This window comes from Microcaecilia unicolor, chromosome 5, assembly GCF_901765095.1.
Source record: "Microcaecilia unicolor chromosome 5, aMicUni1.1, whole genome shotgun sequence".
NCBI lineage: Eukaryota > Metazoa > Chordata > Amphibia > Gymnophiona > Siphonopidae > Microcaecilia > Microcaecilia unicolor.
In genome coordinates, this window is record NC_044035.1 from 126,819,082 (window position 1) to 126,835,826 (window position 16,745).

Below are 16,745 nucleotides of genomic sequence, written 5' to 3' on the forward strand. Positions count from 1 at the left end.
ATAATCTTTATCGTGTGTTACATATGAGACTACTCCACTCTCAATAAGCTGAAGAAGCAATACACTTGTATTCATGTGTGTTTAAACATTTTGTTATATCCTAGAAATAAGCAGTGGATTTCCTCCCAAGTCCATTTTAATAATGGTCTATGAATGTTTCCTTTAGGCAATGAATTCCAGAGATTAATTACACGTTGAGTGAAGACAACTTTTCTCCGATTCATTTTAAATGTATTACTTTATAGCTTCATCGCATGCCCTCTAGTCCTAGTATTTTTGGAAAGAGTAAACAGACGATTCACGCCTACCCATTCCACTCCACTCATTATTTTATAGACCTTTTTCATATCTCCCTTCAGCCATCTTTTCTCCAAGCTGAAGAGCCCTAGCCACTTCAGCCTTTCCTCATAGGGAAGTCATTCCATCCCCTTTATCATTTTTGTCGCCCTTCTCTGCACCTTTTCTATTTCCAATATATCTTTTTTGAGATGCGGTGACCAGAATTGAACATAATATTTGAGGTGTGATCATAGAGTACAGGAGAAAATGCATTTCTATTACTCTCTTTTACCAGAATTGTAGTACTCATAGAGTCTGGTTTTCTTGGGTGGAGGGGAAAAGTGGGTCTCTATTCAGTTTTTTGGCTGCTTGTTTTTTGTGGTCCCATATGTTGTATCATGTGAGGGTCTGGAATACACAGAGCTAATCCATCTGAAGACATTATTCTGGAAGGTATTGTAACCCGCCCTCCTGGTAAAGGCAGGTGATGTCGGCTGTAGGTTCTCTGAGGGTTAGTTATCAGTAGTCGTGGCTCACCCTCAGGAACTCTCTGCCCAAACTGGAAGGGGGTACAAATCAATTAACCTCGTCTCCCGTCCTCAAAGGGTGGGAGAGGAATTAAAACTAGGTTTAGGATAGATTCTGAATTTGAAGAATACCAGTTTGAATTAATGTAAACTATAAATTTTATTCATTTTATTCATTTCCAAAAGAGTTTTTATACCCTTTAAACAACAAAACTTTGTATTTAACTTAGCTCTAAACATTTAAATAATCTCATAGCTGTTTCGCTACCACCTCCTAATAACGCTCCTGATATTTGTCAAAGTTTATTTCTCTTTCACTTAGCTGTCCGCCTCCTACTGGGATTGATGCAGCCCTTTTGTTGCTGGTCCGGAGTTTCCACCGGTTCCTTTTGGTTCCTCTTTTGCAGTACTTCTCTTCTTCCTAAACCTTTCTAAAAATAAAACCAATTTGGGAAAAAAAACCCTAACTTCCTTTCTCTTTCCAGGAATCCTGACGAGAGGACTGTAGGGACTTTATATGTATTTCATAATACCGTGGCCATCTCACTAATTTAAATAAAATTAATTAAAGAATTACTAATTATCAAATCTGTGCTTCACTGGGTCATCCCTATTCTAATGCGCAGGAGATGCTTCTGCACAGCTGCTGAGCTTCACTCACAGTGTTACATTTTATTTCTTAGTCAGACACCAACATTCCATTACTCACTAAACATATAGGACTATGGTTCTCTCAGACCCTCAGACTCACCAACACTCAGACCTGGTACCATAACAGCATTCTCCTTTCCAGTTTACACACTCACTCTCACAGTTTTCCCTGTTACACTCAGAAACCTTTCCTCTTTTCTCACCCCCCAGTCAATTTCAACTATTTCTCATTCAGAGAGTACTTGCAGACTTGAAACACAATCAAACTTCCTTCCAAGTCACTCTCAGTTTAATCCTCAATTATTCCCTCCTATGCACCAATCTATTCCCAAATCACTTAACCACTTTTTCCTGTTTCTCTCTCAGACCCTTCAAAACACATCCACTCCCACTAAGTGCTCAGCTTCCTCTGGCAACTGCCAGCTGCTGTTGCCAAGCCAACAGAAGCTCAGCCCTCAGCAAATTCCAAAGACCTGTGCTGCTAGCCACAATGGAACTTTGGGACAACTCAGATAATTTTATTTATTTTATTAACCCATATGTTTTTATGAAACTACTTGCTATCACTGTCAGCCATTTTGTCTCCCCAATACTGCATTTCTACATGTAGAACCTGTGTATTTCTAAGGTCCACATTGGTATGGTATAAGAAAGGTGGGAAGTGCTGAATAAAAAGGGAGGAATGGCAAAAGACCTGGGCTTTGGAGAAGAGAAAAGGGGAAAGTACTGATGTCAGGCCTAGGGAAGAGACAGGGAAAGTGTGCTGTCCATTTACTAATTCATGTGAATGTGAGAGGGGGCATACTGAGAGAAATTTCCAATTGCTGGCTAATTTCAGTTTTAAAAATATTTTATAGATAAATTGTGAACTTCTCTCTTTCTATTGGGCAACTACCAACAGCATTAAAAAAGGGCAGTAGTGTGTCCTTTGCTAAAGAACAACCTTGACCAGGACAAACTTGAAAATTACCAACCAGTATCCAACATCCCATTTGAAGGGAAACGTATAGAACAAACAGTCTGTGGTCAACTCAATGATTGGCTAGAAGAGAGAAACTGGGTAGATCCATGTCAATCTGGATTCAGATGTGGTTATAGAACAGAAACACTCCTTGTTTCCCTACTAGATGATCTTCATAGAAACCGAGACAGGGAATTTGCCTTGGTGTTAGTACTGCTAGATTTCTCAGCAGCTTTGGACACTGTGTTTCATGATATTATGCTGGCATGACTGGCAGAAATAGGTATCAGTGGAATAATACTTGCCTGGTTCAGATATCATCTATTAGACAGGCAACAGTCCATAGTGTTCAGCAGGACTTCATCACCACCATCGGCACTGACCTGTGGGGTACTACAAGGATTGATACTGTCACCTATTCTATTCAATATCTAGCTCAAGCTACTAGCCAAGCTGATTTGGTCAATGGACACTCATATCTACATCTATTTGGATAATGTGCAGCTACTTATATCATGACTTACTCACAGCCCTGAATAAACTGACTATCTGTCTAATATCAATTGAAGAATGGGCTAAAAACAACAACCTTTGCCAGAACCCAAGTAAAATTGAACTTCTATGGGTCCCTAACACAAGTGGGGACATACCTGACATAAAAATCTCTTTTGGGAAATATGGACTCCCCCTCAAATCAGAAGTCAGGAACCTTTGAGTACAGCTCGATTCAACATGTACAGTGGTGGAAATAAGTATTTGATCCCTTGCTGATTTTGTAAGTTTGCCCACTGACAAAGACATGAGCAGCCCATAATTGAAGGGTAGGTTATTGGTAACAGTGAGAGATAGCACATCACAAATTAAATCCGGAAAATCACATTGTGGAAAGTATATGAATTTATTTGCATTCTGCAGAGGGAAATAAGTATTTAATCCCTCTGGCAAACAAGACCTAATACTTGGTGGCATAACCCTTGTTGGCAAGCACAGCGGTCAGACGTCTTCTGTAGTTGATGATGAGGTTTGCACACATGTCAGGAGGAATTTTGGTCCACTCCTCTTTGCAGATCATCTCTAAATCATTAAGAGTTCTGGGCTGTCGCTTGGCAACTCGCAGCTTCAGCTCCCTCCATAAGTTTTCAATGGGATTAAGGTCTGGTGACTGGCTAGGCCACTCCATGACCCTAATGTGCTTCTTCCTGAGCCACTCCTTTGTTGCCTTGGCTGTATGTTTTGGGTCATTGTAGTGCTGGAAGACCCAGCCACGACCCATTTTTAAGGCCCTGGCGGAGGGAAGGAGGTTGTCACTCAGAATTGTACGGTACATGGCCCCATCCATTCTCCCATTGATGCGGTGAAGTAGTCCTGTGCCCTTAGCAGAGAAACACCCCCAAAACATAACATTTCCACCTCCATGCTTGACAGTGGGGACGGTGTTCTTTGGGTCATAGGCAGCATTTCTCTTCCTCCAAACACGGCGAGTTGAGTTCATGCCAAAGAGCTCAAGTTTTGTCTCATCTGACCACAGCACCTTCTCCCAATCACTCTCGGCATCATCCAGGTGTTCACTGGCAAACTTCAGACGGGCCGTCACATGTGCCTTCCGGAGCAGGGGGACCTTGCGGGCACTGCAGGATTGCAATCCGTTATGTCGTAATGTGTTACCAATGGTTTTCGTGGTGACAGTGGTCCCAGCTGCCTTGAGATCATTGACAAGTTCCCCCCTTGTAGTTGTAGGCTGATTTCTAACCTTCCTCATGATCAAGGATACCCCACGAGGTGAGATTTTGCGTGGAGCCCCAGATCTTTGTCGATTGACAGTCATTTGTACTTCTTCCATTTTCTTACCATGGCACCAACAGTTGTCTCCTTCTCGCCCAGCGTCTTACTGATGGTTTTGTAGCCCATTCCAGCCTTGTGCAGGTGTATGATCTTGTCCCTGACATCCTTAGACAGCTCCTTGCTCTTGGCCATTTTGTAGAGGTTAGAGTCTGACTGATTCACTGAGTCTGTGGACAGGTGTCTTTCATACAGGTGACCATTGCCGACAGCTGTCTGTCATGCAGGTAACGAGTTGATTTGGAGCATCTACCTGGTCTGTAGGGGCCAGATCTCTTACTGGTTGGTGGGGGATCAAATACTTATTTCCCTCTGCAGAATGCAAATAAATTCATATACTTTCCACAATGTGATTTTCCGGATTTAATTTGTGATGTGCTATCTCTCACTGTTACCAATAACCTACCCTTCAATTATGGGCTGCTCATGTCTTTGTCAGTGGGCAAACTTACAAAATCAGCAAGGGATCAAATACTTATTTCCACCACTGTACCTTGATACCCCAAATCCAAGCAACCTTCAAGAGTAGCTTCTATCACTTGCGACAACTACACTGCCTATCTCCTTACATTGAGAAGGCAAGCCTTGTCTCATGTGTGCATGCCATGGTAACATCAAGACTGGATTATTGTAATACACTCTACACTGGTCTGACTACAAAGGGTTTGCACCAGCTCCAATTGAATCAGAGTGCTGCAGCAAGACCAATAGAAGGTTATAAGTGACGTGACCATATCACACCATTTTTGCATACTCTTCACTGGCTACCAGTACAATACAGAGCCAAATTTAAAACTCTCTGTTTGACCTTCAAGGCCCTTAAAGGAAATTGCCCAGAGTACTTGAAGAACAGGATCTCCCTCTATACACCTTTATGGTCACTAAGGTTCTCCCAAAGAGTTAATTTTCTTACTACTGTTACTCTATCTTATCTATCTGTATGTTCCATCTTTGCTTACACCCTATGCTGTCTATTAAAATGTTTTATTGGGTATTGTGTTGGCATTATAATGTAGCATACTATGCCATACTTTGTATTGTTGTTTGAATAGTTTTACAATTGTATTGTCTATTGCTTATGTTTGACTTATTCTTGCTGTACATCGCCTTGAGTAATTCCTTCAAAAAAGGCAGTAAAAAAATCTTAATAGATAGATAGATAGATAGATAGATAGATAGATAGATAGATAGATATACTGGCTTCCTCTTCAGTTTATTTTAGCTGTTTTATTTTTTTGGAATAACCATAATGAATATGTATGAGATGTATGTATGCTAGGTGGGCTATATAGACTCTGGCACTTAGCAACTAACTTTTAGCACCCTTTGTAAAATTGCCCACATATAGATAGTGCCTGGGTGAAGCAAGGGTAGGCATTCCACATAAATCTATAGGTAGCCAGTGACGTTCAACTGCTATTACTATAGTTATGCATATAAATTTAGGACAGCTAAAGGCTGAAACACTTTCTCTAATTTTCAGGTATTATTAGTCGTCAGGCAGCAGAAGCCTTACTCATGAACAAGTCTGAGGGTGCATTCCTGGTCCGTGTCAGTGAGAAGATTTGGGGATACACCTTATCTTATCGGCAGCAATGTGGCTTCAAACACTTTCTCGTGGATGCATCTAGTGATTTCTACAGCTTCCTGGGTGTGGATCTGAACAGACATGCAACTCTAACAGACCTTATCGACTTTCACAAGGTATTACAGTATATTATTTCTAGATCAAAGATTGACTGTTAAATTCAGGAGATTTACATAGCAAAATGTAAAACCTAATGTTGATGGCAAACTAGCTGTTGAGGATAGTAAAATGGAACTATTTAAATATTACCAAGGTAGTCTGTAAGGAGATTCAGGTGAATTGGATAAATGCCTTTAAATTCTAGGTTTATTGTATGTTCATGGCTGTGGCAATACACAGAGGTAGTAAAGGAAGAAATGGATCACAGAAGATGAGCTAGAGAACACTTTTATTAAAATAGCCCTGAAAAATAAATATTTGTTTAGTTCTTAATAGAATTATGTCTATGTCTCAAGTGATACGACTTCCCTGTGGTTGGATGCATTATGGTTTTAACAGTGGCATTGATTGAGCAGACAAAGCAGTCTCCACATGGATAGTGTCCTAAGACAGTGGGTTTATATGTATCACTTGTACTTGAGTCCAAACAAAAAAACAGCACCACGGGCCTTTAAAAATGGAACACAGTTCTTTAATGAATGAGCCTTGACAAAAAGACCCGACACGGGCCATGTTTCGGTGACTAGCACCTGCGTCAGGGGTCACAGTGATGACGTGGAAAACTTGGGGAATAACTCGAATATATTCCTCTACAATATATTATTCCTTACCCCACGTCTCATATAGTAAAAGCTACAAAGTGAAAGTGCCTTGTTGCTTTGAAGCTTTTACTATATGAGACGTGGGGTAAGGAATAATATTTTGTAGAGTAATATATTCGAGTTATTCCCCAAGTTTTCCACATCATCACTGTGACCCCTGACGCAGGTGCTAGTCACTGAAACACGGCCCGTGTCGGATCTTTTTGTCAAGGCTCATTCATTAAAGAACTGTGTTCCATTTTTAAAGGCCCGTGGTGCTGTTTTTTTGTTTGGACTTTAGTTTGTACTTCGTTCCCTCTCCTTTGTTATATCCAAGTCACTCGTACTTGAGACATTCCTAATTGTTGAGCTGAGAGAGTCATTTATGCAGAACTTTGCTTCTGTGGCTTGTTGTATATTGGTAAACCAAAAGAACTCTCAATGCTAGACTTATTGAACATCGCAGTGTGATAAAAAAAAGAAACACCTAGAAGAACTCCTAATTGAACATTCACTTCAGTTCAATCATCTCTTCGAAGATTATAAGTTCTTTGTTCTGAACAAGTCAAGGATACCATGGAGAGTGGGAGACACAGACATAATTCTGTTAAGAATTGAACAAAGATTTATTTTTCACAGCTTTTTTAATAAAAGGGTGCTCTACCCCATCTTCTGTGACTCATTTTCTTCTTTTGCTACTACGATAAATTGGATCATACCTGCCTCTTTCTATGTTGGTACCAATGCTCACAGGTAGCCATGTTTTGTGTAGACAGCCTATATTTAAAGAGACCCCTTTAGGTGCCCAATTCCTAATAGGCAGGTATTTCAAGTATGCCCCCCCCACCCATGGGTGGCTCCAAACAGTAGAAGCAAATGACCTCTGTTGCAAGTTATGTCCTTTATTGAGGTCCTTTAACTAAGCTGCAATAAGCACTAATGCATGCTTATTGCAGGTTAAAATCCACTACAGTGGGGAGTGCTCAGGCATCCCTTGGTAGTTTTAAAATCTGTCTGTGCTTCCATATGCTAAAACAATACTTTTAATAAAAGCTCCTGCTCTAATGGCTATGTGCTAATGGGGAAATTAGCGCATGGTCATTAATTAAGAAAATGGGAAATGCGGCCAAAATGTGATCTCAGTGCATGGGTGCCGACTCCTAAAGTGGATCTTAGCATCAAATAACTATAATTCGGATTATTCTTCCCAATGTGCATCACTTTGCTGTTTGTCCATATTAAATTTCATCTGCCATTTGGATGCCCAGTCTTCCAACTTCCTAAGGTCTTCGTGCAATTTTTCACAATCTGCATGCACTCTAACAACTCTGAATAGTTGTGTGCCGTCTGCAAATTTTAATCTCCTCACTCTTTCCCACTTCCAGATAATTAAATATAGCAAAGATACTTACCTGTAGCAGGTATTCTGTGAGGATAGCAGGCTGATTATTCTCACACATGGGTCGATGTCCACGTCGGCCTGGGAACCGGCATTTTGCCACAGCAAAAAACAAAAAAAGTTTTGCTGGAGTCTTCTGGTGCACGTGAACCGACTGACTTCCAATCCGCCATGCGAGCGCGTACCTCAGTTAAATCAAAAAGCAGAAGACATAACAATAACAACTCCAAAGGGGAGGTGGGAGGGATTGTGAGAATAATCAGCCTGCTGTCCTCGGAGAATACCTGTTACATGTATCTTCGCTTTCTCAGAGGACAAGCAGGCTGCTTATTCTCACATGTGGGGTATCCCTAGCATCCAGGCTTACTCAAAACAATGAACATTGGTCAATTTGGCCTTGCAACAGCGAAGACATAACAATAGGTTAACTTGAAACTATATACAGCTAGCTGAGAGTGCAGCCTGTACAAAATAAAAAAGGGCCTAGGGGGGTGGAGTTCGATTCTAAACCTCAAACAGATTCTGCAGCACTCACTGCCCAAACTGACTGTCGCGCCGGGTATCCTGCTGAAGGCAGTAGTGAGATGTGAATGTGTGGACTAATGACCACATTGCAGCTTTGCAAATCTCTGCTATGGAGGCTGATTTTAAGTGAACTACCGACGCAGCCATGGCTCTAACATTATGAGCTGAGACATGGCCCTCCAGAGTCAGCTCAGCTTGGGCATAAGTGAATGAAATGCAATCTGGTAGCCAATTGGAGATTGTGCGTTTTCCGATGGCCACTCCCCTCCTGTTGGGATCGAAAGCAACAAACAACTGGGCAGACTGTCTGAAGGACTTCGTCCGCTCCACGTAAAAGGCCAATGCTTTCTTGCAGTCCAAGGTGTGCAAACTGCTAACACCAGGGTGGGCATGAGGTCAGGGCAAAAATGTTGTTAAGACAATTGACTGGTTCAGATGGAACTCCGACACCACCTTCGGTAGAAACTTAGGGTGCGTGCGGAAGACAACTCTCTTGTGATGGAACTTAGTCTAAGGTGCATCCACTACTAAGGCCTGAAGCTCACTGACCCAAAAGCTGAACAGCCACCAAGAAAATGATCTTCCAGGTCAAGTACTTCAGATGGCAGGAATTCAGTGGATCAAAAGGAGCTTTCATCAGCTGGGTGAGAATGACGTTGAGATCCCATGACACTGGTGAGGTTTGACAGGGGGCTTTGACAAAAGCAAACCTCTCATGAAGCGAACAACTAAAGGCTGTCCAGAGATAGGCTTACCCTCTACACACCGATGATAAGCTAAAAAATACTTTTAATAAAAGCTCCTGCGCTAATGGGGAAATTAGTGCATGGTCATTAGTTAAGAAAATAGGAAATGCGGCCAAAATGTGATCTCAGCGCATGGGAAAGCCCTGTAATAGTAATAGCAATGGCCACTTTTTTGCAGAGCTTAATAAAAGGACCCCATTTAGTCCTGTCCTCTTAAATTAGCTGGCAAAGCCCCTTATGGGTGCCTACGATCTCATAACTTACCCCAAAGACTGTAGAGTACAGGAGCAATTCACACTCACTCCTGCTCCACTGGCACATCTTGGTAAATTGTTTTTCTCCATGAGTCTTGAAAATGGAAAACAATATGAAATGATTAGTCACTAGATCTTGTCCCTCATGTTTCCTTAAAATACATGGCATAGGGATTAACTTTTCACATTCCTTAAAAAAAAAAACCCAGAAACTAGACAACAAGAGTTTTTGAAGTTAGAATGACATCTACTGTACTATGTACCAGTTTACTCTTAAGAAGGATCTCTCTGTATAACACACGATTAAATATGTGAACAACCATTACATTTTTTATGATCCCAAAAATCTGAGAGTTTTCATGGAAAATAGATGACCGGTAACAATTTCCTCAGGAAGGGGGTAGTAGGGAATATATGAAGTAAACAGCAGCTTGATTGGCTGAAGGTAGCCTGGGAATGTTTACTCTATGGGGAGGAGGGGAATTTTGATTTTGTAATCATTTCTTTAAAATAGATGTTTTTCATCTGCCTCTAATTTTTCCTAATGGATCTTCTCCTACATATTTGGGAGCTTATAGGGACTTGTGCAATCTATTATTATTTTGGGTAGGATGTTCTTTTTCTTTTCCTGATTCTTGTTTTTCTTTTATTTATAATTGCATATTTCTGGCTGTATATGCTTGCAAAATCTGAAAATCAATAGAAGAAAAATAAAATAAACATTAAGGATTTCTCTGTATAAGGACTTGCAACTTTCTTTAAATTAGTCCCATATTTTCTTACTCCTGTTACTCTATTTTATCTATCTATATGTTCCATCGTTGCTCAGACACCCTTTCTAAAATGCCGCACCATGTTACTATGTATTTTATTAATATTCCACCTAAAAAACTAGGTGGATTACAATAAAACATCCATATCAAACAATATACATAAAAAAACAATCAAAGAAATGTGCTGAAAAGCTGTCTTCACTATACCTGTTCCACGCATCACAGCAGTGGATACACCAACATAAATAAACAAATCTTCAGCAGTCTCTTAAACTGAACTACCTGCATAGAAAGACATAAATATTTGGGCAGGAGATTCCACAAATATGGTCCTGCAGTGGAAAAAGCTGCTGCTCTTGTTTCAGCATAATGTATCTTCCCCAGATTTATTTTTTTGTTACATTTGTACCCTGCGCTTTCCCACTCATGGTAGGCTCAATGTGGCAGGCAATGGAGGGTTAAGTGACTTGCCCAGAGTCACAAGGAGCTGCCTGTGCTGGGAATTGAACTCAGTTCCTCAGGACCAAAAGTCCACCACCCTAACCACTAGGCCACTCAACTTCCAAACATTTTGAATCAACTCATTGCAGTGTGGATGCTGGTTGCTATACCCTCAGATCCTGCCGAAAATACTAGGGAGCTGTTTCATGAATTGCCTGGCAAATTAAAATGAATACTTTAAATGAAATCCTATTTATCACCGGCAACCAATTGGAGTCACATGCACATACATAGATACCCCAGTAATCAAATGCACTGCAGTATTCTGTATCACCTGTAATGCTTTACAGCAGAAAGGAGAAACCCTCTAGTAGAATGCATTACAATAGTCCAACTTACTGGGCACTAAACTCTGAATTACAGTTCTAAAGTCATAACCTAACATCAGTTTCAATCTGCTCAACAAGTGAAGCTGATAAAAAGATGAAAGTATCACCTGTCCTAACTGCTCTTGCATACACAAACTAGAGTCCAATACAACACCCAAGCTTTTCACACGTCATTATCAGTCCCCCAATATCTTAATCTTCTTTGGCATCTCCAGATCTGTATCTCTAACTACCAACATAAGCGCTTGACATCTAATCTTATATATACTTTGTAATGGTATAGTATCAGAGCTCTTGAGAATTTGTTAAACTGTGCTGAAACCATACCCCCTCTCCTTTCTTTAAGTAGGACCTAGTAATAGTTTTGCTATTTATCCACTCCTACCCTAGCTGAATAATATTTAACCATCTCTCTGACCTCATGTGCAACTTTCTTTAAATCAGTCACCTTACTTTCTAACTCTTCTTACTCTCCTACCTATCTATATGTTACATCTTTGCTTTACCCTTCACTATCAATTGGAATGTTCAATTACGTATTGAGTTGACATAGTAAGTGGTATACACGCCATACTTTGTATTGTTATTTGAATATTTTTACTAGTGTAATTGCCTATTGCTCATGTTTGATCTATTCTTCTTACTGTACACCACCTTGAGTGAATTCCTTCAAAAAGGTGGTAAATAAATCCTAATAAATAAATACAAATATTATACTCCACCTCTGACAGTTCAGACTGCAACCCTCTCAAAGGTATCCCATCAATGATGCAGACAATGAATGCACTGTCTGTCTCCATTAGCTCCATTAGTATGTCTCAGCATAATGAGGTCATTTTTGTGTTTTTTTCATTCCAGGAAGAAGTCATCACAAGTTCAGGACGGGAACTACTGATAGAACCATGTGGACAACAGAGTACACCACCTGATTATAGCCTGTTGTTTGAATGACTCTTTCTATGTAATCATCTTCTTAATTTATAGATTAAAGAATAACTTATTGTGTACACAAGCGAAAAATACTTTGATTACATAATATTTGAAGTCACTAGCCAGTGTTCAACAAGCTGTATCTAAAAGTGACTTATTAATAATACCATAGCTAGTAATTCAAAAATTGGAAAATAATGTACACTTTGACTTTACAACATTGATTGTTGATTAGGTCAATGCATATTGTATAATACAGTTTCTCAACTCGGATGCTGGTCGCATAAGTGCCGTTTTTTTTAATTTCCTGCAGTTTTGTGGATTGACTTCTGAATATTTATATATTTCTATATGGTTTCTAGATCATTGGATATCATCCCCTACATGTCTATGAGTTAGAAAGATACTGTTATATATGATAATATTATATATTCAGGCCTAAATTGCTAAACTTCAAAATCATTGGCATACAGGTGCTTAATTTTTAATGTGCAAACTAATATTGTATTTTCTCTGTGATTCACTAAGATAATGGTATACACATTTTATATTCTTGCTATGAAAAGTGCTCACATTTGTTAACATGTGTGCTAAAATGGTTGCATGCACGCTAGCAGAAAATTAACCATTGAGTGTTAATTTGTCTATGACTGGCAATGATCACCAGTGGGCATTTCGACATATATATCATTCTAATACATAAGAGGTAATAATGGTCTACTTGATATTCAGCCTGTAGAAATCAGCAGTTTTAAAGCTGCTGATGAAATGGACTGAATCTAACCTGGATAGTCAATGAGTGGGTCATGTGTGACCTGGAAGTTATGCAGGTGCCAGCCAATATTCAGTGCTGGCATCTACATAATTATGTACAAAAATAGGGCTGCTTTTTGTACAGTCCTCTCTGCTGACTTAGTTATATGACACTGGTACTGAATATGACTGGAGCCATCGTAACTCTCAGCTGTTCCCTGACTACACACACTGACTTCTTCAATCTGTGTCCTATATATGGCAAAACAATAGTGGAGATCAAGAGCCACTTGAGGAACCAAAGGGACTTTATTGCCAGCATCAACAGCATATACAAAATGACCCAACACGGCTATGCTTCAGCATGAACATTGCCTGCGTCAAAGGTCTAAAACGCTCTATAAAAACAAAAAGATAAATATCAATGCATATAAAAACTTACAATAAAATCATAAATGAACAATCAATCAGAGATATCTAATAAATAAATCTTAAATATCAGTGACACGTGACCAGTTAAAACAATTAAAAGTGAAAAACATATATAAAAGGTTACTCTAATAAAACAAAATAGAACCATATATACTATTCATATAAAATGATATGATGCAGAAGAGAATAAAAACTCCTAAAAGGATACAAAACTACTACTTGGAACATTTGATGTCAAAAGCCTACTTGAAGGGGTCCAACAAAATAACGTTTTATCTCTCAAAATGAATATATGTCATACATAGGTCATACTTTAATACACAAGGTCATTAAAAATGCAGCTAAAAGTGAACATTGCATAAAAAGCACAAGGCAAGATGTAAACACAAGGGTGATTGCAAGATAAAAGAATTGCATTCTTATCAAATACATGAAAACAGCATACCGTATATGGCAAGACAGATTAGAATGCGCTGGAGAGGGTTTTGATGGCAAGTCCGGTAGTTGGAACGCGAGGACAATGCCAGGCAGACTTCTACAGTCTGTGTTCCATACATCAATCAATTGCCCAATGCCTTAAATATTGAAGAGACTAAGAAGTATACACAACAGACAGTAGTTAGATCTTTGTTGATACTATAATTTTTTGATTAATTGGTCCCCAGCTGCATTTCCGTATCACCAGAGCCAACTTGCTCATGGGTTGCCTGCTTCTTCATTTGCCCATTTAAATCTGTTTGATCTTTTTAATCCCACATTTTAAATACTTCACGAAGGCATCCTAATTCATACTTGGACAACCTTTCGAAAATACCCCTCTAAGTGTGTCACCATGCATGTAACAAGTATGTCATAAATGCGAAACAGAGCTGTAAGCTACTTCCGCTAATAATGGTGACAGTGTTCACACATCACTGTGACATCTTGTGTGAACAAATAATAAAGTCTGTACATAATACTAATGTGGATATTTGTGTCCATAAAACAATACAATGTATAGAACTTATTTGCCCAATAACAATATCACTCTAATGTGCAGTTGATTTTCAAATCATTCTGTAGCTTAGCTTTGGCGTTATTTCAATAGACTGCAGCTCTAGGAGGTGCCCCGTTTCATTTTCCTTAATCAGGAGCTATAAGAGCGGTCAGAATATGTAGTAACATCACACCATATGTGAGACACATTTGGCAACCTGTTGAGCAGTTTCTGGAATCTGTATGTTAAGTTATGAATATTTTATTTTTTATTTCTGGACAGTTTACTGTTTTTGTTTATCTTTTTTGTATTTTACAAAATTAAAATCTTAATAAAATTCTAGAACTAAAAAAAATGATGATGAAGCTGAAAGACACAAATGGAACAAATATTCTAAGGCTAAGATAGAACAAATTATTTTCCTTTTGTGGTGGCAGTGAGGGAGAAAGAGAAATGGGGTGACTTGAAAATAAAGCAGAGAGAGAGGAAGAGGTACAGGATGAGAAGGTGAGAGAAAGGAGGGCTTGAGGGACAAGAAATCTGAGGGAGAAAGTTAAGACAGGGTAAGATGAGTAGGGAAGTAACTTGGATGAACATGTGATGGCAGAGATGGAGAACGGGAAAGAAAGGAGAAAGAGGGACAGAGGAGTGTTTCAATATAAATGTATTTGTCTATAAATGCTTTGCAGGTTTCAGCAAATACAACATATGGTTCCCCTAAGCTAGAAGAATAAATTCAAACATTCATCAGCTTTTACAGACAGCACACATTTAGCAATGAAATGCTTTACAACAAAGAGCAAAGAATCACATTTTACAACCATAACCTTGACACATATTTGTAGCATTTCTGATTATACAAAGAGGTAAAAACTAAGGCTATGAATTCATATTCAAGTTTAGTTTAGCCTGGAAATGATAGAATAATTTGTTTCTATAAGAACAGACAATTTGCATGATCTGTCTAAATTTTGGGGTCCATCTCATGTGGTGCTTGGAAAGAATTAGTCTTTTGCCGATTAGTTCTGTCATTCATATTTAACATGCTTGAGACTGCAATCATTTTGTAACATAACAATATGTCATGTTCTGTATTTCATGTGTGCTGTATTGTTTTAGATTATTACATATTTTAAAGCAGAGGACATATATATTACCATGGTAATGGAATGTCTGCCTTGAAAATTACCATTTTGAGATTTCAATATTCTGAGAAATGTCAAGACTCTCAAACAAGATTTATGTCTTCTTGAGACCAAAATAATTTAAAACAGTCAGGCAAAGTAAAGTATAGCATTAAAATAAATTCAATAGTATACACTATGTATTGATAATAATGACAAAACATTACCAGGTAACAAATGGATAATACATTTCAAAGGAACAAAAAAAAAAGAGAGACATGAGTACTACCAAGCAGAAATTAAAGCAGACAAAAAGTTGATTTCACATGGCTTGTGATATCCAGGTATGGTTTTTGACACAAACCCATAGGGGATGATTCATCCATTGAGGCTCAGAAACATTTCCTGCAGAGAGATAGTCATGAATATCATGTGTGGGGTAATTATATAACAAGACACTTCTGAGAAGTTCTAAAAAGTGCCTACTTAAGCCTGTTTTCTAAAGGCTTGTGGAAATTATTTTTGAAACATCTCGGCATATAAAAAGAGGCATATATGCCTATAGATTGCATATGTGTAAATGACAGCTTCAGAAAGACACTATTTTACACGTAGAGATCCATACCACACAGATTTCCAGGGGGCATGATAAGGGATATAATTTGGGCAGACCAGAAACTTATACATGAATTCCCCATTAAACAACTGGCATACATATATTCGGGGGAAAATTCATCACAATAACAGAATCAGGCAGGAATAAATTCAGGAAAAATCAAAGCTAATTTTCTGTCTTAAAAAGTCATATCCTATGGCCACAGCACCTATTTAAACTATAATGTGATATTAATCTTACAATCAAATATTAGTGGAGAAAAGACCTCAGAACTAGAGCTTTTATCATGCAAAAAGTGCATTAAAGTGTGCTCATTTCAATTATTGGTCAGAAATCTTCACCATGTGTAAATCACTTTCAATTAAGAAGGGTAAAGGAGCCAAAACGATAGGACCAAACATTGAAAAGGTGAAAGTTAGGTCAACTGCTCAATCAAATGTTTCATACATGAATACTAACCCCCCCCCCCCCATAAAAAAAATCCCATCAGGTTTTGAACTAACTGAGAGGGATGCACAGATTTTTAAAAAGTGCTTGTTTCAGTCAGGGCTTTATATAAAGAATTAAGGAAGCCTTTTGCTAATGTGTGTTTAAAGTAAAAATTAATGTTCAGTACATTAAAAGCCTGCTTAGTGAAGGCAGAGGGCAAGCCCAGCATCTGCCCTGCTAAGTTGTTAACATACACCACCATGTTATCTGGAGTGACAGCACAGGAGTATCCTGCTACTATTTCAGATAATGCGGTACAGACCCACTGAAATAATTTCCTTCAGCAGTACCTTGGTAGTATACCATCCCCCAC

The 16,745-nt window shown here is 38.9% G+C and overlaps 1 protein-coding gene across 1 annotated transcript in view; it reads left to right on the top strand.

Moving 5' to 3' along the window:
* Positions 1 to 12,063, top strand: part of SH2D4B (SH2 domain containing 4B) — a 190,852-nt gene extending 178,789 nt beyond the window's left edge. The window contains 2 exon segments of the mRNA XM_030204876.1: positions 5,741 to 5,961; positions 11,971 to 12,063. Coding sequence (XP_030060736.1) covers positions 5,741 to 5,961; positions 11,971 to 12,063 — 314 coding nt within the window.
* Positions 12,064 to 16,745: the final 4,682 nt, after the last annotated feature.